Source organism: Mytilus galloprovincialis, chromosome 7 (assembly GCF_965363235.1).
Source record: "Mytilus galloprovincialis chromosome 7, xbMytGall1.hap1.1, whole genome shotgun sequence".
NCBI lineage: Eukaryota > Metazoa > Mollusca > Bivalvia > Mytilida > Mytilidae > Mytilus > Mytilus galloprovincialis.
The window spans coordinates 15,996,146-16,024,031 of NC_134844.1; the positions used below are offsets into that span (position 1 = coordinate 15,996,146).

At 32.7% G+C, this 27,886-nt stretch overlaps 1 protein-coding gene across 1 annotated transcript; it reads left to right on the forward strand.

The window, feature by feature from the left end:
* Positions 1 to 456: 456 nt before the first annotated feature.
* Positions 457 to 27,886, forward strand: LOC143082412 (origin recognition complex subunit 2-like). Its single transcript, XM_076258062.1, has 13 exons — positions 457 to 584; positions 4,505 to 4,624; positions 4,972 to 5,055; positions 5,515 to 5,589; positions 6,140 to 6,226; positions 7,839 to 8,053; positions 12,477 to 12,685; positions 13,713 to 13,845; positions 18,384 to 18,483; positions 21,389 to 21,532; positions 24,997 to 25,230; positions 26,525 to 26,643; positions 27,578 to 27,886. Exons 1-13 carry the CDS (start codon positions 482 to 484, stop codon positions 27,659 to 27,661), a joined length of 1,707 nt encoding a protein of 568 aa, XP_076114177.1. The 5' UTR covers positions 457 to 481; the 3' UTR covers positions 27,662 to 27,886.

Sequence of the window (27,886 nt, forward strand, 5' to 3'; positions counted from 1 at the left end):
TGAATATGACGGCTGCCACATGTGGAGCAGGATTTGCTTACCCTTCCGGAGTACCTGCCGCAGATCACCCCTAGTTTTTGGTGGGGTTCGTGTTGTTTATTCTTTAGTTTTCTATGTTGTGTCATGTGTATTGTTTGTCTGTTTGTCCTTTTTCCATTTTTAGCCATGGTGTTGTCAGTTTATTTTCGATTTATGAGTTTGACTGTCCCTCTGGTGTCTTTCAATTTGTCCCTCTTTTAGTAGGTTGGATAGGAAAATCGCAGATTGAGTTATGCACTAATATTTCTAGTATTATTGTCTTCAAATTTCGTGATAAAAAGTTATAACTTTTATCAAACACTTAATTGACTTAATATGTTTAGACGCTTTACATCTTTTTTCGTCACGTTAAAGAACGAACCCGGAACATTTGTTAGGTTTTTATACTTTTTCCATTTGTGCCACTTTATTTTGAAGAGCTATTTTGCGGGAAAGAAGAAAAATGAACAGTCGTCCACGAAGAAAATGTGTATCTGTCAGTTTTGTTGCAGACGAAGACGTTATTCAGCATATAGTAGACGCACATGAAAAGTCTTCCAAAAAAGGTGAAGATTTTTTTGGGGTCATGCTGTCCATACATGTATACATTGTCATTGTAGTCACGGGGATGAAAACAATCTATCACAGAAATTTATTAGGGTTCAGATATTATGGGAGATCGCATGATTTGTCACAAATTGTCCACTATATTTATATTAAGATTAGAAGATATGGTATGATAGCCAATTAGACGACTATCCACCAAAGTTAAAATAAAGTGGATCTAAACAAATTTACAGCCTAGGCAAGCCAACCCTCTCCATGCTCTACATCTATAGTCGCTGTCAGCTGAAATTTGTAGCGGCTATCGGTATAAATAATCTTAACTATCAACCACATTCACTCGTGATATAGTTTTTCACATTTCATTCATAAATCCCAAAAAGAAAAACCACTACTGACCTACCTTTAAAGTGATTGAACTGTGATAATCCTGACTTTCACATTTTCCAAGACGATTTTGAATGGTGGAATCAGCCATTTTTTTAACCGGAAGTGTTTCTGTGGAGTTCAAGTTCAGGAAATAAGCATAAAGCGCTGGAAACTTTATCACATCAATGACAAGAATATTACAGGAAACTCCAAAGTGACACATGTCACATGTAAACAAGGATCCTCATAGAAACGAAGATGGCGGAATTACAATGGAAAACATTCTGGAAAATGTGAAGGTCAGGATTATTACAGTGCAATCACTTAAAAGGTAGGTCAGTAGTGGTTTTTCTTTTGACGATTTATGAATGGAATGCGAAAAACTTTATCTCGAGTGCCAACACGATTGATAGATTAGATTATTTTTACCGATAACCACTACAAATTTCAGCTGACCACGACTATACATCCTACGACGATCCATGTACCTAATCGCTATTTCTCCGCCATTACTGGATATCACATAGGTTCCCGTAAAATTATGACGTCAGAAAACAAACTAACTGATGCCACAATGGAATAGTGATTGTTGTATGATGTCAAAAGTTCAATTGGCCGGGTCAGCCGGGAATAGCGATAAAGTGTATTAGCACATTGATGACTATATGTTGGCGCATCGCAAAAAAGGCACTTATTTAAAGATAACAACTTTAAGCTACATGTAGCAATAATGAAAAATAATTTTGTGCAAAAATAAAAATAAACACATTTACATATGTATATGCAGGTATTTACAAACAGGGTAGTATTTAAATATACTGAATTTGGATCAATATTATAAACTTATAATCTATAGCATCATATATTATAATCTATACCATTATATATTATATTATATATTATAATATATTATATTATATATTATAAACTTTACAGCTTTCAACAATAAGACAAACCCATACAGTATACAGGCTGCATATTTATCTTACTCATTTGTGAGAAAAGGCTGTATATGAGTTACAGCAAATAGAAATGCAACTAGATTTATTGAACGACAAATAAATTATAAATGGAAAAACTTTTGTTTAACAGTGTGGGAACAAACCTTCAACATGGTGTTTATACCTGTATAGATGGATAATCCTTCTATAGAGCGGCGTTTTACATTTCTGGAATTGGCATTACTATTCCGGGGGAAAATACTTTTCCGTGAAAAAAAGTCTACTTTTCATCTTTTCTGGAAATAAATATCTCACTTTTCGGGGAAAATAATTTTCAAGAATGCCATGCAGAATTAATAACAAATGTACATTCTATATGGCTATAATCTATAGCATTATATATTTGTCATTTATTGCACTTTACTAAAAAATTGGCATGCCCAGTTTTTCTGCTAAAGTGACAGAACTTGTAATCTTTTGTGTACCTATCTGAACATCTGATCAACAACAAAAGGGACAGTCAACCTTTAAATTTTATGTTAAATCCTACAATCATGACAATAGAAATTCTGTTCATTGAGGCATAACTGAGTGGAATTTACCTGATCATCACAGCTTTCAATTATGATAAACAATAGCTTGTATACTCAGTCAGTAAAGCAGTAAACGGGCCATATGCATATTAAATTAAGTTCATCAATTGGTGCATCAAATGTTGCAGGTTACTGCCATAATAAGTAGAAAATGCTATTTTGGCCTATTTTGCTTTAAATCGAGTCTAAAAAAAAATATTCCTTTATAGAAGGATAATTTTATCTCTTTACAGAAGGATTATCCCTCTATCATGTCTATACAGGTATAAACACCATATATAGAGGGTTTGTTCCCAACCTGTTTAATAAGATTGTGTGGAAATATTGTGTAAAGAGTGGGAATGTCAAAACTGTCAACGGTATCAAAAGGATCATCAAACATGTCAAAAGCATGTAATTTATCTAAAACATTCAAAGTTTTTTTTCTCTCCAAAAATGGTAAAGTCCACTATATTTATACATTGTATGTTCATCACAAAAATTATGATCAGTTCTTTGGTAACAAGTCAATTTGTACCTTGGCATTTTGTACCTCTGCCATTTCATACCAAAAATCACATTTCGTTCTTAACTTTTACCATTTCATACCCATGATCAAAATCATTTTGTACCATATGGACCAATAGACCACTTTTGAGTTTGTCTGTCTCCAGAAAAAACTCGTCAATTATGCACGCCTTTCTGACATCATTTATCAGATAGAGGGGATTGCCTGTATCCCTGCACTATTAACGTTCATCAAGCGTCTTGGTGATCATCATTGTGCAGGATAAACTAGAAATAATGTTTGTATTTTAAGTACTTAATCTCAATTCCCTAATGACAGCAGTGCTGATTGTCAATTATGAGATTTTAATTTGCTGAAAAATTTGTGCAATATAGCAATGTAGTTTTTAACCACTCACTCAACATTGGAATGGAAGTGATGATACCCCTCAACGCATGAATGATGTTCACTAAAACCAAAGTTTTTGACGGATATGCATCATTTGTGCATGGAACTAAAAAAAATTGTCTATTGCATTAACTATTTCGTACCTAATAGCCTAATTATTTATGTACAAAACATCGAACTAAAAAACATGTATTGAACACAGCAAAAAATGATGACCATTGAATTACAGGCTCCTGACTTAGGACAGGCACATACAGAATGTGCTGAGGTTAATCATTTTAGTCGGCACTCTACCATCAGGGACTAAACTTAACGGTCGCCCAACGCGACAAGATTTTCGGCTGGCGAATAATATTTATTATTCTGTTCGCCCAGCTGGTGGCTGATAATATTTAGCATGGAATCCCATTTCTATCCTTTCCCCCACAATAGTTTTCAAAGTTACCACAATAATATATATTCAAATAACTGTTCCCAAAAGGAAATATGATTGTCTAATTAAAGCAGGAAAATTGAGCAGAGGATTTCCAAAAACCAGTAAGGTCGTTTTAAAAAATTCAAATATTGTAATGTTATCACACATAAGGGACGACATCAAAAGTTCAATGAAGGATAAAAAACTTAATTCAAATAGTTTGTTCACTGACCCCCCTACCCCCCTATTAACTTAGTTTGGGAAAAATTGATTGACCCATATGGATATATGTAAAAATCAATGTCGGATAACCAAATCTTGCAGCAGTTCAACCCCCCCCACCCCCAAACTATTTGAATTAAGTTTTTTATCTTACATTGATCTTTTGATGTCGTCCCTAATATCATGAATATTTTCCAGACTCACACACTACATATAGGATTACATCATGTACATAGAAAGACTTTATTAGTTCATGAAAAGTACATTTAAGTTTTATTTTATTAGTATAAAAATTGGTTAATCCCCTAAATTTTCAACTGGGCCCCTAAAAAAATATGTTAGGGGCCCAGCTGGCCCCTGGAGAAAAAGAGTTAAGTTTAGTCCCTGTTACCCTATTTTAAAAAAAATGATGAGTCCACACTAGAATTTATCTCAGCAAGGAACCTGGATATCTTGTGTTTATCAATAATGACAATTATTTTGATAGGAAAAAAAAGTAAATCCAATACTCCTAGTAAAGACAAATTGAGCTATAAAGAGGACCTGAGAGAAGACACCCCAGAGATCAGTGAGGATGAAGATGAAACACAAATCAAAGCACCAAGCAGTAAGTTAATTATCTAATATTTGCTGTCGTCGTGATCATTCTTTCTCTACATAGTATTTTCATTTAAAGTAAGTTTACATCTTGATTAGATCAAGGACAATACAATGTATGTCTAGTTCAGCTATAGATATAAGAAGATGTGGTATGAGTGCAAATGAGACAACTCTCTATCCAAGTCACAGTTTATAAAAGTAAACCATTATTATCATGATTACATTGTATATAGTTCAAAGTACGGTCTTCAACACAGAGCCATGTTGGTAGGCAATGTGGATTTCTTTCTTCAAATATATTCATATGTATAAAAATAAATTATAACAATTTTAATTTTGATTTTTTTATTATAGCCCTTGAGGAAGGCAATGTATTGGTTGGAACAGATTTATTTCAATTCAGAACACCAAAGAAATCAGGACAGATGGCTGCAAAGGGTAATACATGTAGTGATACTATACATAGTGCAAACTTCTTCAGTCATTGTCAGTGGAATTTTAATTGTTAAATTACCAAGGCAATATGCAAAAATAATTTGTTTAATAGCTAATCAAAATGTACTTTGTTTCGAGCTATGCCTATAGATATGATAAAAAAATAGTTGTACAGTTTACAATGTAGTATACTTTAAAAGGAATACACATATGAACCTGATGAATAGAAAGAACTCTTATACAAATGAACTATATTTCTCTTTTTGCTATACAAAAAAAACCTTAATAACCTGAGTAGTCTCCCTTTTAAAGCAATATTTTTAAATTTTCTCAATCAAATAAATGTTTGTATATCCTGTCTATATTTTAATTTAAACTATTACCCTAAAATCATGAATATATAAGATTGCATAAAGTTCTGTTTTATGTACAAATTTTATGAAGATTAACTTTTTTCTAAAGCTTCTGAGTCCAGAACACCAAAGTCAATCCTGAAAAAAGTCAAAGATCTCAATGAGAATGTGACACCAGGAAAAGGTAAAATATTATTAAATGAGGGAGATACAAATATATTTGTGATTCATTGTATCATGAAATTTGGAATCAACATTCATGTACATGTGAACCTGCTGAAAGGTTTGATGAGTTTTGAAATCCAATGCTCATCAACTTTCTGTTATCTAAATACTTATACATGTTATACCAGGGGTATATTTAATAAAACATATGCATTATGTAGTTGTCTAAATGTCCATGTGTGTAATGAACATACAAAAATAAAGGTACCAATGTCTCCATTGTTGTTTAGATTTTTGGTTGATGGGATATACTAAGATATGTTTTATTTTAACGATTTGATAGAACTTGTAACTTTTTAGAGATACAAATCTCAAGTATCAGAAGTATGAATATTACAGTAGAAGATTCGGTTGGAAATTTAGTAGATAATACAAACTTGGTCATTTCAATAAAAGTCAAAACAAAGGGACAGCATATATTTACATCCAGATATTATATCTACTATTTCTGAATTACTTGATACACATTTCATGCATGTATACCTAGTAAAGCTCTCCATATTTGGCAGATAAAAAGACGCCAGTTAAAAGAAAGGGTAAAGTAAAACGCCCAGAAGCTACCACACCATACAGACTGAGACAGAGGCAATTAGAAGGTATGAACTTATGAAGGTTATAATTATCACTTGATATACCTAAAAACATGCATTGTTTCATAGTTTATGGTATAGTACCTATTTGATTTAGATAAGATGAATTAATCCAAAATGGTTAAAAATGATACTGATACCTGCAGGGCTTTACATTGAATTAACCCTTTCGCCGACGAGTCCCGGTTTACCGGGATTCACGCTTCAGACAGCTGACGATGAGTCCCGTTTTACCGGGATCGGAATACCTCTTTTATGTTTCCCGCTCAAACAGTGCAAACATGGGTTATCTTTCTTTGATGAGTAACCCGGATAAAAGTGAAAACATGGCGGTTCCGTTTGTTGAAAACCGTGTCAAAATCAGAGGAAATTTACGGAATTTACGAGAATTTGAAATGAGGGAACATTTTTTTTGAAAGAATATGGAAGAATTGAAGCCAAACTAGTATAATTTTTTGACATAAAATGTCGTTTTATGTACAAAACAGTTGGAATGGACATCGATCAGTGTGAGGAATTTGTACAGCCTCATAAAATTTTTCAAAATTTTGCCGTTTTGGGTTAAAAAATTACGATTTGGGGTGAAATAGTCGAATTTTGAGAATTTCACCTAGATAATGCCGAAAATTTGAAAATTTGAATATTTTATGAAGAAAAAAATGTCAAAACATGAACAAAACTGTGAACATGGTGTTAGTGAATAAAAGAAATACACAAATAAGTATAAACAAGTTTTTATTGACATTTATTATGAATATCTCCCTCTTGAGTAATAGTAGCCAGGGAAGCCATCGTCTCAGAGTAGCTTCTGTCTGGGCAGCAATCGGTGAAAGGGTTAATGATAATAAAGATATAAAGATATGGAGATGGGTTATGTTGCCCATGAGACAACTGTCAACAAATTATCATATGTGATGTAGACGGATGTTGCCATATCTCCTAAAAAAATAGTGTTACACATATACTTCATGAAAAGCTGTAAAAGCCACAGGCATTACATGATGAAAAGAGTTTAAAAGAGAACTGATGACTATTTATGCTTTAAACATAAGGGAAATATTAATAGGACATACAACAACCAATGAATTATACATGTTATATATTTATAAATACTTACCCAAATATATATAAACAAAATTAAGGTTATATTTTAATCAATTTCTGGTAAAAAATATTTTTATGCTTTTGTCAGTGGATGAGTAGATTAGTATTTTGTTTGTCTCCTGAAAGACTACCTTTGAAAGAAAAACCAAATAAAAACAATAATTGTAATCTATCAATTGCAGCAATCTACATAAGTCATAAAAAATCAACAAAAAGTTAAACCTCATTTGTATTGAATTACATGGAATTGTCAATGTTATACAAATAGGGAAAAAAAATACCTATCTAGAGATTAAAGCAATGCTATGGATAAAAGATAACACATTATTGACAGCCATTAATATTGCCTAGATATATATCTATTCCATATGATACACTTTCATATTTTACATGTATTTCCTATCTATATCAATGAAATAATATTTAGAATTGATCATTATAAACTTTTAACAAGTACATACAGTACATGATAAATATATTGTATATAGATCTATGATATTCTTAATTTCAACAGTTTCTGATTCTGAAGAAAGTTTTTCATCAGGAGATAGTGAAGATGAATTGGACAGTGATGAAAATTCTACACCTAGTGGCAGAAATAAATCTATCACTTCAAGAACGCCATCTGGTGGCAGTAAACCATCTACACCAAAAACTCCATCTGGTGGTAGCAAAACACCATCAAGTATAAAAAGGAATCGTCGACAGCATGAAGACACTGTTGATGTGGTAATCTTGAAATAAGTGATATTGTAAACATATAGACTTGTCAACAGCCCAATCATATGAGAGTTGATTTTTCTAACATAAATGATCACTTTTTTTCTGGAAATACAGTTTTCATTTGATATGTCCATATTGTAATAAACCTTTTAAAGTTTATAATCTTCTGATATCTTTTGTTTAAACAATTTATCTTCAGGAATGAACAGAGGGAGGAAAAAGTTAAGAAAGTGAACATTTTGAAATATTGATTGATCATGATTCAATTCTTTCAAACAAAACTCAAAAGTCATAAAATTGCTTTGTTTGAAGTGTTTGTGATAGTAGATTGGTCTAAAACTGTTTAAACAGGGCTTCAGATATCTTCAACTGGATTGTGACATCATGGACAATTGTGGAATATCAGAAAGTATCAGGATTGCAATAAATAGCCTATAGGTGTATAATATAGATAGAGAGAAATGTAACGCTTAAAAAAATACCAGCAAAAATAAAAAGCAAGATAAGACCTACAAATAAGTTGCATAACTGGAATTGTCATTCTTTTCCTTATAAAAGAGTGCTCTAAAATCACTTTTTTTTTGTTTTTTGTGCTTTGATAAAAAAATCATAGAAGATAAAGAGAAACTAGATCAAGAAATGGGTAGTTCACTTCTTATTGGATTTATTGTCCTAAATTGCCAGTATTGCTTAAAGGGAAACTTCGCAAAAAAATCAAAAATTGATATTATGTTCATTCTGTATAAAAATGCTCAAATTCATAGATATTAAAGTTTTATTCCGCTAGATAAGCGATCACCATCGATTTTAAATTTAGAGTATCAATTCTCTGCGATCCGCCATTTTGTCTTCTTTCCCGATTAATAAAAACGATATGTCTATAAACCACAAAGAAACAAAACTACAGTAACCGATGTAGTCGTAATCGCGTGTCGATATCTTGTCAATCGTACGGTTGTTTTATCCGACTAACTAACTTGATACGAAAAATATTCTTACTTTTTTTAAATTACCATGGTCTGTTGTTTTTAAACTGTTAATATTGGAATTAGGTGAAAAGTCAAAGTTGAAATCATAAATAAGTGTTCCGTGAAAATTGTTTTCGAAAATCTAATTTGTTCATAATTCTTTAAAGTAATAAACAAATATATTTTGATCTTCCCTCATCTGATCACCAGCATGGCTAAAGGTATTACTTCCAAAGGTATTGTGAGGGGTGTGAGGTGACACGTCCAGGTATTCAATCGATTTCCTGTCGGGCTTGCAAGTTCATGCATCGTTTCATTTCTGCAGGTATTGATCAGTGTACACGACTGATAACTTATAACTTATAACTTTCCATTTTGAACTATCAGATGAATAATATACAACTCTGTATTACTTGTCATTACTAAACTCATACGCTTGTTTATAAATAACATTTCTGGTGTAAAGAATATAATTAATAAACATATAAATAATACCCAAAAAATAAGATTTGATGAAATTAAAATCTATTTAAATATTTTTTCCAAGGGTGAATTTGGGAAAATGTAATATATAGTCATTGTCAATAGTGAAGGACAGATTGGAACAGACCAGAAATATTGATTTAAAAAAATGTACGCACGTGCCGACGATTCGTTTATACGACTGGATAGAAAGTTACGGAACTATAGCGCAATTTAAAATATATACATGTATACATTGAACATAAGAAAAAAACATATATTTTGAATAAATAGGGGTAAAAGTGTTGTAAATAGACTAGTCCACGTATGCCAACAGTATGTAATCATCGAATGTCGATAGACTATTGTATACCAGAAGAAGAAGAGAACCAATTTGATTTAAATACAGGTCGATGTATAACTTTTGCTTTGGTTCATTGAAGCTGTGGACCTAGTAAAATCACAGATTTATATTTCAATAAGATTGTTCTCGAACAAAGGAAGTAATTCGTCATCACAATTGTTATATATGCCACTGGACGAACACTAATTATCCCCAGGGAATGTGAATATTTTGCTGGGAAACTTTTGAGTATCAAAGTTTCAAATTAATTTCGGGATTTATTTTCTTTCTTGGTATTCAATAACAGAAAAAAGAATAAATTACTTGTTCGCTAAATAGGGGTATTCTTTTCAGATAAAAGACTTTTAGTTACATTTAAAAAATAGGGAAATATGACATTAAATTGGTTCTGTCTTTTTTTTTAAACATCGTTAAAAAGATGTGTGTCTAAGGTGAACGCCACAAGAACCCTGTAATACTAGTACGAGAGTATAGCATGTAAACATTCCTTCTCAATAATATGGTTGTATTGGAAATCTTTTCATACAGATTGACAACTCATTGTCCGATATGCATGTAATATTTGCCACATGACGCCCATAGTTCTTTCTACCATCATCATCTTATTCTGTGATATTGCTGTAAACATCGATGGTTCACACCCAAACAAAATGGGAGTAATGGACCTTCAGAGCTTCTCCGTGTTATACACTTGTGAAATATATAGACGAAATTTCTGTATTGAAATGAATCTACATCTCACAAACAGGATTTTCAAATAACGATTGTGAGTAATCACCTTACAAACCAATATAAACGTATGGCAAGATATAACCACGAAGGAATTTAGTTTTTGTCAGACGCAAGAACTCATCACTATATATATCATAAACGTATACTTATATATATGCATACAGTTTCAAATATTAAGAACAAGCGGTCGATGTCGATAGTCTGTTTTCTAACTGTTCAGAGTTAGACATGTCACTTGTTCATTCTTGGAAGCCTTCATATTCCCCGTCTAACGATGGGAACTCTTTCTGATTGTGTTGACTATAAATGCTTGTATGGTAATTCTGTCGTTTATCTGTACAAGCGGTTGCATTTCCTCTCCTTTCCCAACAAACAAACGAACGAAACGCCACTAGTCTGATTTCTCTGGAGCTCATCCTCAATGGCTCTTATGCGTCAGGAAACTTACATGTATACTAATAATGATTGTTTCAAGAACAACGATGTATGGACGAACTATTATAAATTCGTCAATATCAGTTATGCATGACTAAAATATAACTTTTATTACAACTACTGTATTACTAATTTGGATTAATGACGGCTATCATGTTCAACATTGCACAAATATTATCATAGAATTTAAAAAAAAAATCCTCAAAAATCCTCAAAAGAAATAATGCCTTAGCTTAGATAATTGATATTCTTTTCACAAAAAGTTCGTGTAAATGATTGTCAAATGAATTTAAGTATGTAAGAATAAAATGTTAAAAAGAAACTAAAAAAAAATCATGCATGTTGTATGTTGTATTTTTTTGTGAATTAAAAACTTTAAAATTGCAATAGTTTTATTAGCATTTAAACACAGCCAGATTTGAATACAAGTTAAGAAATTCCGGTAAAGTCAATGATATCAAACAGATGTACAATGGTATATCAAATTGGGTTATATTGCATTTAGTTTTTATAAAAGATTAAAACTACTATTTTTTGCTTCATATTTGAATCTTTACGCCAATTGCCGCTAAGAAAGTAATCAAAAAATGTTTCCTTTTATTTTTATACACTTTCGGAATTACGAATCTGAATTTTATTTTCAATTAATTTACACAATTTAATTATTGTATCTTTATTCTCATCGTGTATTAAATCTTAGTGTATTAACATCGTGACAGCATACTCTTTCTAATCCTTTCTGTTTATCCTTTCCAAATAACAACATTTATACCTGTGTACGCTTGAACTCACACCTGCGGCTAAATAGCTACAAGGTAAACGAATTGACCTCAAGCCGAGAAATATACAGTGACCTTTACAAAATAATATACACACTCTGCTAACACATTAGTTGCATTGAAATGATTATCAAAACAATAACGGTAAATAGAACTGAAATATTTTCAGTTCAATATCAGTAAAAATGTTCAATAAATATTTTATGAAAAAAATCTCAACAATAATTAATTAAATTTATTCAAAAACATTTACTAGAGATAATTTTATAGGAGTTTAATTCAATCAATACAAAACGGTATATGCATATTCATTTTCGTTCATTCTTATATTGTGGTTCATAACTTCGACCATTCGTCAGCTGTGCGCTTTTAATTACGTATATTGTCGATAAGCTATAAGAGTTAAACAGATTTTATTTTTTCCCAGAATTCAATAAATCGGGCTAATACGTCACGACCCACTCGAGAATTCAACCAAAAAAGTTACAAATACTTGATTTTCTCCGTTATTAGAAGGAATATAAATTTAAAACTTTGCAAATGTGTTTTTTATGTTAAGATGAACATAATTAGATGATAAGTAAAAAATCGCGGAATTTCCCTTTAACATTTATAAATCTAATAAAATTTGCAAAAAAGGAAACTAAAATGAATCTATTTAGAAATATTATTTCATTTGATTATTTCAGCCATCAATGGTCCAGGACTATTTTGATCTCCACTCAGAAGGACCTTGTGCTACCTCAGACAGGACATTGGCCAAATTAGGTACAAGTAAAATGGACCAGGAAACACTATCACAGTTATTGCATAAAATCCCCTCCAGTCATAGTAAAGAGTGTACACAGATGTATACAGAACATAGGAGCTTATTTAATCAGTGGATGTATCAAATGTGGTAGGTTCTTACTGAAAAGACAGACAGTCAGATACTATTGACCTTTCCACAATAGGGAGCAATGTCTTTAGATTTTAAGGATTGGCAGATTTCCTAGCATTGACAATGATTTTATATATAAAACTCATGTTGATCTTTTGTCCATGGAAATGTTTGAAGAATTTTTTCTGGAATGTGGGATAGTTGCCTACAATGGAAAAAAAGACAAAATGTATATAATCTTTTGAACTATAAGGAACATATTTACCAATCTTTCAATGGCCAATGAGATGAGGTTGACCCTTTATAGGTTTAAGGTCAACAATTTTTCCCCCGAATGATAGCATATGACTATAAACTTTCATCAGACATTGTTGGAAAATATTCCTAGGAAAAAAAACAAAGTTCCTAATGGCTTTTATGTCAATAGATAAAAAGTCAAGGTCATTGTACCTTTAAATAGACTGAAATTGTAGTTTCATGATGTGAAGTTTGTGGATAAAAATTTCAAGCATGATCTTGTATTGGACATGAAGGTTCTATAAAGCTTTTTCTCTAATTCTTCGTCAATTTACCTCTTTCTGCACCCATTGTATAAAAAAAATTAATAAACATGTGGTTCTTTTGATCCCAGTTCTTCATCGGTGAAAATCTGATTTTGATGTCAAATTTTCTTGTTTTCCTCTGAAGTTCCTATTGTGACGGCATGAAAAAATGCAACCATGCCTGATGACGTCACATGGAAAGAAAACATATTTTTGTAGATCAATCGTAAAGAAGCAATAGGTATGTCTGCATATTGTTTAAAAAATCATTAGAGAAACAGATTCCACCACCAAGTCGTGTAATATGATATTTATCCACTTTCGACAATTAAATTTTAATTATTTAAAACGCTCAGCGAGCCTCACATTTAAAATTTGAAAATTAAACTGTCTAAGTGGATAAATATTGTATCACAATTGTTGCAGGGGTAGATATATTTATTTCATTTCTACTGAAATTATAAACTTTAGTTAATATATAGAATTTATTGTATATTTTGTAGCAATAATTTCAACATTCTGCTGCATGGTTTAGGATCAAAGAGAACCTTACTAGAAGATTTCAGGAAGACCATGTTATCAGAGTTATCACATGTTGTTGTGAATGGTTATTTCCCTAGCCTGACAGTCAAACATGTAAGTTATCTCCCTCTACTTCCTCAACATAACTTATTAAAACATTACCTCCCCTTACTACCACAACATAACTTATTGAAACATTACCTCCCCTTACTACCTTAGCATAACTTATTAAAGCAATGGATATTTCGCTAGCCTGATAGTCAAACATGTAAATTATCTCCCCTTAATACCACACCATAACTGATTAAAGCAATGGATATTTCCCAAGCCTGACAGTCAAACATGTAAATTATCTCCCCTTAATACCACACCATAACTGATTAAAGCAATGGATATTTCCCAAGCCTGACAGTTAAACATGTAAGTTATCTCCCCTTAATACCACACCATAACTTATTAAAGCATTGGATATTTCCCAAGCCTGACAGTCAAACAGGTAAATTATCTCCCCTTACTTCCACAACATAACTTATTAAAGTATTGGATATTTTCCTAGCCTGACAGTCAAACATGTAAGTTATCTCCCCTTCCACAACATAACTTAAAGCATTGGATATTTTCCTAGCCTGACAGTCAAACATGTAAGTTACCTCCCCTTACTACCACAACATAACTTATTAAAGCATTGGATATTTTCCTAGCCTGACAGTCAAACATGTAAGTTATCTCCCCTTACTACCACACCATAACTTATTAAAGCAATAGATATTTCCCAAGCCTGACAGTCAAACAGGTAAATTATCTCCCCTTACTTCCACAACATAACTTATTAAAGCAATGGATATTTCCCTAGCCTGACAGTCAAACATGTAAGTTATCTCCCCTTCCTCAACATAACTTAAAGCATTGGATATTTTCCTAGCCTGACAGTCAAACATGTAAGTTATCTCCCTTTTCTTAAACAACACAACTTAAAGTATAGTAGCAAGGAAGAGATCATCGGCAAGTAATTCTGTTATCACACACCTTGTTTAATAGCCTTTAGATTAAGATATATTATTTGGTCATGTTGTAAGTAAGTTTCTTATACAGCTTTGATGTTCTGGTACTAATTGTCATGTGTGAAGGCAATTATCCCTGAGGTACAATCTATTTATATAAATGCGGGAGGGTGAATTTTTATGCGAAATTAGAGTTTTTACCTCATTTTCAGTCTACTGACCATTGAAAATGAGTGTGAATGTGGCATTCTTTTGTTTTTTAATAATTTTTTAACATGTGTCTTCTATAATTGAATGTTTATATGATGTATGCAAAATTACTCCACACAAAGTATGTTGGTTTGTATTTTAGAGTGTTGGGTTTAAACTTTTAAAGAAAACTTTCAATACATCAAAAGGATCCTTGAAATCTTGATAAATTTGAACTCTGACATCAGGGATGGGGTAATCGTAACCTGTAATCGTAATCGATTGTAATTGATTACATTTTTTCAAGTAATCGACAGTAATCTGTAATCAAAGACATGTTCGATTACATGTAATCGTAATTTAATCGATTACAGCAAAAATTTGGATGTAATCATCTATTACTTTTCAATTACATTTCGATTACTTTAGTAAAATAGTTTGATGAAAAATAACCTATTTCAGAGGAAAATATGTATGTTATCACTTTGTAGTAAAGATAAAATATAATGCATCAACAATACTTAATTAAGTAATTGAGAGAGTTAAGCAACTGCCTTATTTCTATCTATTGTCTCTAGCTGCATTATGAGCAACCAGATCCCCTACCTAAATTTACTTTATATCTAGCTTTTGAAACAAATGAATGTATGTTCTTGTCAATAATTCAAGAGCTTTAATATTAAAATCAGAAAATACATTTGAAATAATAAAATAGATCTTTATCATTTGTTAATTAAGAAATGTGTCTGTCTTTCATGAAGTTCTGTACTACATTTTTAAAAGTAGTATTAAGCTTCTTTGTATTAAATTTCCTGAAAACATCATTTTCAATCAGAGTTGAAATTAAAGCTTAGAATACATAAACAGTTGATTTCTTAAATGTTATAATATACATGTATATAAATAAAATTAAAAAAGAACACAAAATCCTTTTAACAATGCGCCAATGGCAATGCATTGCAATTCTTTTTAGAAATAGATACATGTATCCATTTGACACTATAAATATATTTTGTATATAATTTGATTGGAGAAGTTAACAAATCTTAACAACATTTGGTTTAGTCACGTTTCTCCAACATTTGATAATTAGACTAAAACAACATAAGGGATTAGGGGGTCCTTATAAGGACTGGCATCGTGATAATTACCTGTAATTCACCTATATCAGGTCTTAACTCAACTATTGTAAAAAGGGGGATATTGTTAAATAATATTTATGTCAAAACATTAACAAACCATATATTTTTGGTCGAGTATAACCAGAAACGGTTACGTAATTATTTTCATCCGCCGTATTTGATTTACAAAATTAAAAAGGTTATTCAACAAAAAAATCCTTAAATAAACAAGGGAAATTCTAATCAAACTGAAAATTTCATAAAAAATTATGAAGAAATAATCTCGAAATTATTTTTTTTTTAAAGATTTTTTTTTATTTAAAGTAACATGTTCACTGACTGTACCTCATTTTAGTAATTTATTCCATTACTTGATATATTTTTGTATTTCTGTTACATGCCGATGTTAAAATCTAAACCGATGCAAAACAGCCAAGTTTTATTTATGTAAAAAGTCACCAAAAGCGATTGTCTTCTAGTGCGAAGAACCATATATCTATCTACCTAGTCGTTCTGTCTGTATATCACTAGAGCCGAAGCCAGTTTTCGTGGTATGCTTTCTTGGCAACATTGTAATCTATGATACATTATTATGAAAAATAGAGAACAAAATTATGAAAAAAAGCAAAAAATTGCTTCCGGCCGTACGGTAACGGATACTGGATGTGTAGTGATTGATAATTTAGTCTTAGATTATTTGTTGCTTGTGTATGTATGTTTTTGTACAGTTCTTTTATTGTTCTGTTGCACCAATGTCTCAAGATAAGGGGGAGTGTTGGAGCCTGTAATTCGGTGTTTGTCGTTGCTGTGTAATATATTCGTTTTTCGTTCATTATATTGTACATAAAAAAGGCCGTTATATTTCTCGTTTGAATTGTTAAACATTTGTTTTCTCGGGTCCTTTTAAAGCTTACTATGCGGTTTGACTTTGCTCATTGTTAAAGGCCGTACGGTGATCTATATTTGTTAATGTTTGTGTCATTTGTTCTCTGGTGAATAGTTGTCTCATTGGCAATCATACCACATCTTCTTTTTTATGTATAATTGTTAACTTCTGTTTCATTTGGTCTCTTGTAGAGAGTTGCCTCATTGTCTATCATACCATGCACATATAAAATAAAAAATTACAACACTGTGTTAGACTATATGGACTTTTACAATTTTGGGAGACTATTAAAAAATATATATTTCTTTAAAAAATATATACCTCTTTAACAATATTTTGGTCAAGAACAGGTGAATTACAGGTAGATATCAAGATCCAGTCCTTAAGAGGACCCCATAATCCCTAGTGTTGTTTTAGTCTAATTACTAAATGTTGGAGAAACGTGCCTTTACTAATGAGCTGATCAAAGTCTTCTAATCAGTAAGAAACATACTTTCATTGACTTTGTTTTTATTTCAATTATCTTATGTCTAATTAAGAAGGAAATTTACAATATTTAGCCCCAGGTTATAAATTGTACTCCAGTAGCAGTTAAATAATCTGTAATTAGGGTGGTTATCCAAACAAATAGTTTAAATCATGCATGTCATTATAAAAATAAATTTTGATCTTAAAAATCAGATGAACTAATTAATTATTGTACTTTTTTTATATTTCCTTAAACATTATAAATTAACTATGCTAAAATATTTTTTTTAAAGAGTAAAAACAAAAAGCTCAAGTAAGTCAGTAAGAAAGCAAAATTTTTGAAAAACAATTAGTTATGAATAAGTGATTGGTGCAATGCGATGACATCTTTCATTAATGTTGAAAGTCAAAATTTCAAGATTTTTTAAATATTTCTAATCTTCATTAAGAGATTTGATCTAAAAAAACAGCTATTTACTTATAATTTAGAAACAATGATTTAAATGATGAATTTGGTAAAGTTCTTAATTTCCACTATACAAATGTTGAGCAATATAATTGTGTGTTACTCATGTTATTTTTTTGTTGAAATGTTGAAGCATGTAATTGACAGTAATCGAAAAGTAATGTAATTACTTTGGATAAAATAATCGATTGTAATCGATTACATAATAAAATTTGAGTAATCGATTATTAATCGATTGCACAAAAATCCTTCATGTAATCGATTATTAATCGATTACATTTGTTTGTAATCGTGCCCATCCCTGTCTGACATAATACCATTCTGACCATAAAAGTGTCAAAAGAATGTAATGTGATAATAGTTTTATGAAGTATTAAGTCTCCCTATTTTGGTCTATTTCTTTATTTGACAAGTATCTGCATAAAAAATTAGAACAGAAGAGGCAATACTGCCAGATACAGTAAATACATTCGAATTCAACTAGTATGTTTCAGTTATTGTATTTAATTTATTTTTTACAGATATTGAATTCAATAACAGATGAAATATTGGAGAAAGAAGTTAGTTTTAAAGGACCGTTAGACCAAGTAGATTATATCAAATCAGAATTTGAATCAAAAGGTAGGTTTCAGAGTGTACAGACATTGTTATAAAGGAGCTCTAGAAAAGAAAAATTGTAACAAAACAAATTTGATAATTTTATCCAAAAAAATTCCAGTTATAAAATGTTTGTCTGCTCTATGGTTATGGTTGTTGATGTTTTGACACATTCCCTATTTCCTTTATCAATTTTTTATGCCCCACCTACGATAGTAGAGGGGCATTATGTTTTCTGGTCCGTGTGTCCGTTCGTCCGTCCGTCCCTCCGACCGTCCGTCTGTTCGTCTGTCTGTCCCGCTTCAGGTTAAAGTTTTTGGTCAAGGTAGTTTTTGATGAAGTTGAAGTCCAATCAACTTGAAACTTAGTATACATGTTTCCTTTGATAAGATCAATCTAATTTTAATGCCAAATTAGAGAATTTATTCCAATTTCACGGTCCACTAAACATAGAAAATGATAGTGCGAGTGGGGCATCCGTGTACTGTGGACACATTCTTGTTTTAAAACAGTTATGGTATTTAAGGAATGACTGTAATATTTAAGAAATAACATTAAAAATGGTGCACACTGAATAACAAGTGTAGCGGGTTATCTAACACTGCACCACATTTTATGCCCCATTTATGGGCATTATGTTTTCTAGTCTGTGCATTCATCCGTCCTATGTCCATCCGTCTGTCTGTACCTCCCGCTTCAGGTTAAAGTTTTTGGTTGAGGTAGTTTCTGATAGGTTGAAGTCCAATCAACATTAAACTTAGTACACATGTTCCCTATGATATGATCTTTCTAATTTTAATGCCAAATTAGAGATTTTCCCCCATTTTCACGGTCCACTGAACTTAGAAAATGATAGGGCGGATGGGGCATCCTTGTACTGGGACACATTCTTGTTTATAATATTTCGAATATTACAGGGTTTTTTAATTTGTTTGTTTACGTATTTTCCCCATGAAAAAGTCGGGTCGGTCGGGGAAAAAAAAAGAAAAAAAATATCTTTCAAGACAGAAAAATATGCAAAATAAATATATATTTCACCTTTCTAACAATATGCTATTTATGTTATGCTATTTTGGCATAATTTCTTAAATTTTAGTTTGATGACATATTATTGCTCAGCTGTCATAAACATTGCATGACATTGTCTAAAAATTTCTCGTAAAAAAAAGGGGGTGTGTACACAGCCAAAGACGAAATTAGATCTGCATTTCACAAACAAGAAAAACAGATTCGCGTAGCTCTTAATCAATTCCAGAAAACTTGGTGAATTCCTAATGATCTTCAAGCACAATAACTGATAAAAAAAAGAAATGTAAAATTTCATACGAAAATAAGTTTCAACACACCTGTCAAAAACGTAATAGACTCGTCTACTGAAAAAACGAGAATATCGGGTTATTCTGTTGTCATGCATTCCTGTTTTTATCCAAATTGACGATATTTTTTTATTATCTATGAAACAAGAAAATTCAAAATGATTTGTTAATATTCAGTACTTTAACTTGATGTCTTCCCCCTGTCCACATTTGGACAAGTCTATTTCTATGAGATGATGCATCTTACGGACTTATTGTGTAATTGGTTTTAAAAACAGGTTTCGTTCCGCAAAATTATTTGCGCAAACGTCATTTCAAGGTCAGTTATAATTAATTTGTCTATTTTTAGAAACATAACCTGGAAGTTTTATTTTTTCACAACAGAAAGTGTTATCAATTTTGTTAGTAATTAATGCATTTCATTTCATAAAAAAAGAACATTTTAATTATTTTTAAGGGAAAATGCATTTGTTAGGGTCGGCGGGAATAACAAGTGAAACTGCGAGCTACTGCTCACTGATGATACCCCCGCCGCAAGTGGATAATATTAATAGTGTAAAAATATGCAAGTGTTCGGTAAACAGGAAGTTGTCGAGTGATGAATCTGAAAACGCATCACACGGTATAGCTGACTTATAAAAATCCTGAAACCAAATTTCAGAAATCCTTGTATTGTAGTTCCTGAGAAAAATGTGACGAAAATTTTTAACTTGGTTATCATGTGTAGAATCATACAAGTGTTCGGTAAACAGGAAGTAGTCGAGTGATGAATCTGAAAACGCATCACACGGTATAGCTGACTTATATAAATCCTGAAACCAAATTTCAGAAATCCTTGTATTGTAGTTCCTGAGAAAAATGTGACGAAAATTTTCAACTTGGCTATCATGTGTAAAATCATACAAGTGTTCGGTAAACAGGAAGTTGTCGAGTGATGAATCTGAAAACGCATCACACGGTATAGCTGACTTATATAAATCCTGAAACCAAATTTCAGAAATCCTTGTATTGTAGTTCCTGAGAAAAATGTGACGAAAATTTTCAACTTGGCTATCATGTGTAAAATCAGACAAGTGTTCGGTAAACAGGAAGTTGTCAAGTGATGAATCTGAAAACGCATCACACGGTGTGGCTGACTTATATAAATGTTGATACCAAATTACAGAAAGGGTGGATGTGTAGTTCCTGAGAAAAATGTGACGAAAGTTTCATGGGACGGACTGACTGACGGACTGACTGACGGACTGACTGACGGACGGACGGACTGACAGACAGAGGTAAAACAGTATACCCCCCCTTTTTTAAAGCGGGGGTATAAAAAATCATGAAAAGTCAATTTTATTTTTATTCTGGAAATCGGCAAAATTGGGTCGGCAAATCCGTAAACCAACAAATTAAAAAATCCTGGCTTGATAGTTTAATTCTAAATACCATTTTCAATAAGTGATTTGTAAAAAAAGGTTGATGAAGTCATGGTCACATGACACAATAATGTCTATGAGCTGATAAACAAAATTATATCTCATATTGACATAAACATTTAAAAAAAAATCACTAAGAGTGATAATGCAAATGATTTCTACTCTTAACCATATTTTGTGTTTTTTCTTCAGATTACAGAGATTTTTATTTGGTAATGAATAATATAGATGGTATGATGTTACGAGGGGAGAAGACACAGAATATACTGAGTCTCTTAAGTCAGATCAGAGGGTTCCATGTTATTGCTTCTATTGACCACATCAATGCCTCTCTAAGTAAGTAATGTACTCCTAAACTCAGATCAGAGGATTCCATGTCATTGCTTCTATTGACCACATCAATGCCTCTCTAAGTAAGTAATGTACTCCTAAACTCAGATCAGAGGGTTCCATGTCATTGCTTCTATTGACCACATCAATGCCTCTCTAAGTAAGTAATGTACTCCTCAACTCAGATCAGAGGATTCCATGTCATTGCTTCTATTGACCACATCAATGCCTCTCTAAGTAAGTAATGTACTCCTCAACTCAGATCAGAGGATTCCATGTCATTGCTTATATTGACCACATCAATGTCTCTCTAAGTAAGTAATGTACTCTCCTCAACTCAGATCAGAGGGTTCCATGTTATTGCTTCTATTGACCACATCAATGCCTCTCTAAGTAAGTAATGTACTCCTCAACTCAGATCAGAGGGTTCCACGTTACTGCTATTGACCACATCAATGCCTCTCTAAGTAAGTAATGTACTCTCCTCAACTCAGATCAGAGGATTCCATGTTATTGCTTCTATTGACCACATCAATGCCTCTCTAATACCCCAGTCCCACTAGGCCACGATCGCACTACGATCTGTGAAAAAAATGAAAATTTTGACGATCGTAATGCGATCGTGCAGATTGTAGTAAGGTCGTAGTACGGTCGTGATGAGGTCTTGATGATCGTGATGAGCGTGGCCAACTTTGAACATGTTCAAAACAGTCGTGGTGCGGTCGTGGCGAAATCAGGTCGTAGTAGAAGCGTAGTAAGAGCGCAGTAAGATCGTGGTAAGATCGCATAGGTCGCTGTACCATCGTAGCGAGAGCGCAGCGAAAGCGTGAATCTATTCGGAGAGACTGCGCTACGATCTCACAGCGACGTTATTACGACCTCACTACGACCATCACGTTCTCATCGCGACCCAACTACGATTCCACTACGACTATACTACGTTTACACCACACTGTTCAAGACCATAGTACGATTCTAGCACGACCTTGTCGCCCTCATCGCGCTGTTCCTACGACCTGACTACGTTCATACTACGACTTTCATTCCTATTGTCATTTTCACATAAAATATATTAAATCTCTCCAGGTTTTGTTTGTCTATATGTAATAAGGACTTCTTGTCCATTTTTTCTAACTACTCAACCATGCCACATTATGTATGAATGTGCCTAACCCAAGTCAGGAGCCTTTAAATCAATGATTGTCGTTTGTTAATGTGACAAAAAGCAGTTAGTTTTCTCGTTTGAATTGTTTTAAATTGTCATTTCGAGGCCTATGCGGAATGGGCTTTGCTCATTGTTGAAGGCCGTACGGTGAATTAAAGTTGTTAATTTCTGTGTCATGCTGGTCTCTTGTGGAGAATTGTCTCATTGGCAATCATACCACATCTTCTTTTTTTGTTATATTCACACATCTGTGTCATCTCTTCTATCTTTCACTAAAATATCGTCCTTTGAAATTGATGGACCAAAAATAGGTTGTAAGTCAGGTTGTATTGGTCAATCCGAAATCTTTGCTTGATCAGAGTTCGTAACTATTAGAGCTCTCTCTGCCTCTGAATCAACCCCTACCACCAATCCCACGTGTTCTAGTAGATTTTGGTGGCATGACTGTATTGTTTCCGAGAAATCTACGTATTAATCAGAAATAGAAGGAATGGAACTGTATTGATATGGAACACGATTTTGATATTATTGCTGAGAACGTGTTAAGATCGGTATGAACGTAGTATAATAGTGGTAAAAACGTGCTATAATCGCAGTAGAAGCGTGGTACGATCGTGTTGCAATCGGATAACTCGTGGTATGGTCGTAGTGACAACGTGATGAGCGTAGAACGATCTTGATATAAAGCGTAGTGATGTCGCAGAATAAGCGCGGTGAGAACGTGGTATAATCGTAGCGGGATCGTTGTAGAAGCGTAATGAGGACGTAGTATCATCGTGAAAGCAACGAAAATTTACATTTTCATGCCGCTCATACCGCGACCTCACCACGATATGAATTTATTTTAGATCGCGGTGAGCGTGGTGCGATCGTGGTCTAGTGGGACTGGGGCTTAAGTAAGTAATGTACTCCTCAACTCAGATAAGAGGGTTCCATGTTATTGCTTCTATTGACCACATCAATGCCTCTCTAAGGAAGTAATGTACTCCTCAACTCAGATCAGAGGGTTCCACGTTACTGCTTCTATTGACCACATCAATGCCTCTCTTAGTAAGTAATGTACTCTCCTCAACTCAGATCAGAGGGTTCCATGTTATTGCTTCTATTGACCACATCAATGCCTCTCTAAGTAAGTAATGAATTCCTCAACTCAGATCAGAGGGTTCCACGTTACTGCTTCTATTGACCACATCAATGCCTCTCTAAGTAAGTAATGTACTCTCCTCAACTCAGATCAGAGGGTTCCATGTTATTGCTTCTTTTGACCACATCAATGCCTCTCTAAGTAAGTAATGTACTCTCCTCAACTCAGATCAGAGGATTCCATGTCATTGCCTCTATTGACCACATCAATGCCTCTCTAAGTAAGTAATGTACTCCTCAACTCAGATCAGAGGATTCCATGTCATTGCTTCTATTGACCACATCAATGCCTCTCTAAGTAAGTAATGTACTCCTCAACTCTGATCAGAGGATTCCATGTCATTGCTTCTATTGACCACATCAATGCCTCTCTAAGTAAGTAATGTACTCCTCAACTCAGATCAGAGGGTTCCATGTTATTGCTTCTATTGACCACATCAATGCCTCTCTAAGTAAGTAATGAATTCCTCAACTCAGATCAGAGGGTTCCACGTTACTGCTTCTATTGACCACATCAATGCCTCTCTAAGTAAGTAATGTACTCCTCAACTCAGATCAGAGGGTTCCATGTTATTGCTTCTATTGAACACATCAATGCCTCTCTAAGTAAGTAATGTACTCTCCTCAACTCAGATCAGAGGGTTCCATGTTATTGCTTCTATTGACCACATCAATGCCTCTCTAAGTAAGTAATGTACTCCTCAACTCAGATCAGAGGGTTCCATGTTATTGCTTCTATTGACCACATCAATGCCTCTCTAAGTAAGTAATGTACTCTCCTCAACTCTAATCAGAGGGTTCCACGTTACTGCTTCTATTGACCACATCAATGCCTCTCTAAGTAAGTAATGTACCCTCCTCAACTCAGATCAGAGGGTTCCATGTTATTGCTTCTATTGACCACATCAATGCCTCTCTAAGTAAGTAATGTACTCTCCTCAACTCAGATCAGAGGGTTCCATGTTATTGCTTCTATTGAACACATCAATGCCTCTCTAAGTAAGTAATGAATTCCTCAACTCAGATCAGAGGGTTCCATGTTATTGCTTCTATTGACCACATCAATGCCTCTCTAAGTAAGTAATGTACTCTTCAACTCAGATAAAATCGTCTCCATTGATATATCAATGACTCTTTAAGCAAAGTTACTTTTAATTTTCAGTATGGGATCAGGGTAAATGTAGCAGATTTAATTGGTTGTGGTTTGATGTTACAACATATCTACCTTACACTGACGAGACATCATATGAGAATTCATTACTGGTACAACAATCTGGTTCCTTAGCCCTCAGCTCTATGACACATGTCATGAAGAGTTTGACACCAAATGCAAAGAATATATTTATACTGCTGACTAAGCACCAGTTAGAGAACAAAGACAACAGTACTTACATAGGTATACATGATTTAGTATCAGTTCATATACAACAGTACTTACATAGGTATACATGATTTAGTATCAGTTTATATACAACAGTACTTACATAGGTATACATGATTTAGTATCAGTTTATATACAACAGTACTTACATAGGTATACATGATTTAGTATCAGTTTATATACAACAGTACTTACATAGGTATACATGATTTAGTATCAGTTTATATACAACAGTACTTACATAGGTATACATGATTTAGTATCAGTTTATATACAACAGTACTTACATAGGTATACATGATTTATTCTAATGCAACAACGTTTGTAACGTTCATTTTGATTGGATAACGTCACTTTCTTACATGGCATCAATTGACAATTGATGCTATGGGATGTACGCGCAAGCGCAGACGGCATATGACATATTTTAAATACATGTTTTAACGTTGTTTTTTGTCAGTTTCATTAGAATGGAGATAACAATATTGTATTTTAAGCTCCGACGGCATCAATTTGGGATTTGATGGTCGCAAATACCCGTTTACTGTCTCTGCTAACGCGTCGCCAGTAAACTTAATTTGCGACCATCAAATCCCCAATTGATGCCGTCGGAGCTTAAAATACAATACAGTTATCTCCTAAGTATCAGTTTATATACAACAGTACTTACATAGGTATACATGATAAAGTATCAGTTTATATACAAATCATACAATGACTAATATCTGATGAATTTTGAAAAGCATATAAATGTTATAAATAGATTTCTGACTTTACTTTTAGCATTCGTTCCAATTGAAAATTGTCTTTCTGTGTGTTTGACCATAAAGCTAGAAATGAAAATTTTAAAATTAAGGCCTTTTGCAACTTATTCAATGAGTAAACAAACATAAAAAAAAAATTCTAAAGGAACAATGCTAAATATTTTGTCAGAAATCAACCTTTTATGTCAGTTTGACTGTCCCTTTGGTATCTTTCATCCCTCTTTTAATGTTTATATTGAAAAGATTGATAATATATATTGAATGAATACAACATCACATGCAGTTTTGTGAGTTGGTGCATGCATTTTCATGTGCTTGAAACTTTTGTTAACAGAAGGTAAATTAATCAATGAGTGAATATGTCTTAGAAGAAATTAAAGGACCCAAACACCACAGAGAACACAAGTCAATATTCAACAGGACAAAAGAACTGGCAAAAGGTTAAATCAACAGGTAAACTGCAAATGATTCTATTCTATTCATTTCATTTGCAATAAAAGATACAATCATTTTGGCAGAAAATGATTTACTTTAGTATTTTGTAGGTATGTCTATACAAGATTTATACCAGCGATGTAGAGAAGGTTTCTTAGTCAACAGTGATCTCACCTTGAGGGCACAACTGGTTGAATTTAAAGATCACAAGTTGATTAAGAGTAAAAAGGTAACCATTTTAAAACAAGCATATGTAACATAAATCAAGTACATTCACTTTTCATCAACATTTTTCTCTTTATAACAAGTCATCATATACAAGTACATTTTCTACAACCTTCCTACAAAGTTTCGTAGGTCTGTTTATCAATTTATCTTTCCATCTTTACAAAGCAACTTCTTTGTTTGGTCACTAAAAAAACTATATAATAGTATATTTTTGAAGAACAACAGGAAAAATTAATTTAACATTTTTTGCCTGTTTTGCCAAATACTAATGAATTATAACTTAAAAGCAGAAAAGCAACAATGAAGGGAAAAACATTCCTTTGAAAAAGTCTGATAAAATGAGACCACAAAAGGCTCTTGCCATCTCTGGTCCCTTGCTAACTATGATCTTTCTAATTTTAATGTTAAAGTTTTGATGCCAATTTCACTGTCCACTGAACATAGAAAATGATAGTGTGAATGTGGCATCTGTTTACTATGGACACATTCATGTTTAAATCTCTGTAAAAAAAAACCAACATGAAACATATTTTGTCTGTTTTGTTAAATACTAATGCATTACATAAAAGCAGAAAAGCAACAATTTTGGGGAACAAATTTTCCTTTGAAGGTTTTAGAAAATGAGTCCGAAAAAAGCTCTTGTCAACGGATATCTCTGGTCCCTTGCTTTCACAATTTCTTATAAAATTTCCCAAAATTTACATTGTCATTAGTCAATCCCACCATTTTAATTTTCAAACAAATCCATAATTCAGGAAAAGGATTTTACACTGACCCTCATTAATTTAAAATTCTTTTTATTATTTACTTGATGTCTCATTCAAATATACTCCACATTTTCTTTTATTGGCATTATTCAAGTAAATATTTTTTAAATATGAAAGATGACATGGATGACAATGTGTGAACTTAATTTTCTATTTCTTTGTTTTCAGAGTTATGATGGAATAGAACATTTAATGATACCTATAGACAATGCTACATTAACAGAGTTTTTAGAACAACATGAAACTTCCTGATACTGTAGTAAAATAAAGAAACACAGGACTTAGACTATAGGTCATTTATCTGAGTTTAAAGAACAACAAGAAAGTTCAGTAGAGGATTGAAGAAACAAAAGACTGGGACTATGCCACCATAGGATGTATTCAAATATTTGTGATGTGCTCTAGGACAATGCCACCATATGATGTGTTCAAATATTTATATGTACTCTTTTCAATAAAATTGAATTGAAATAGAAA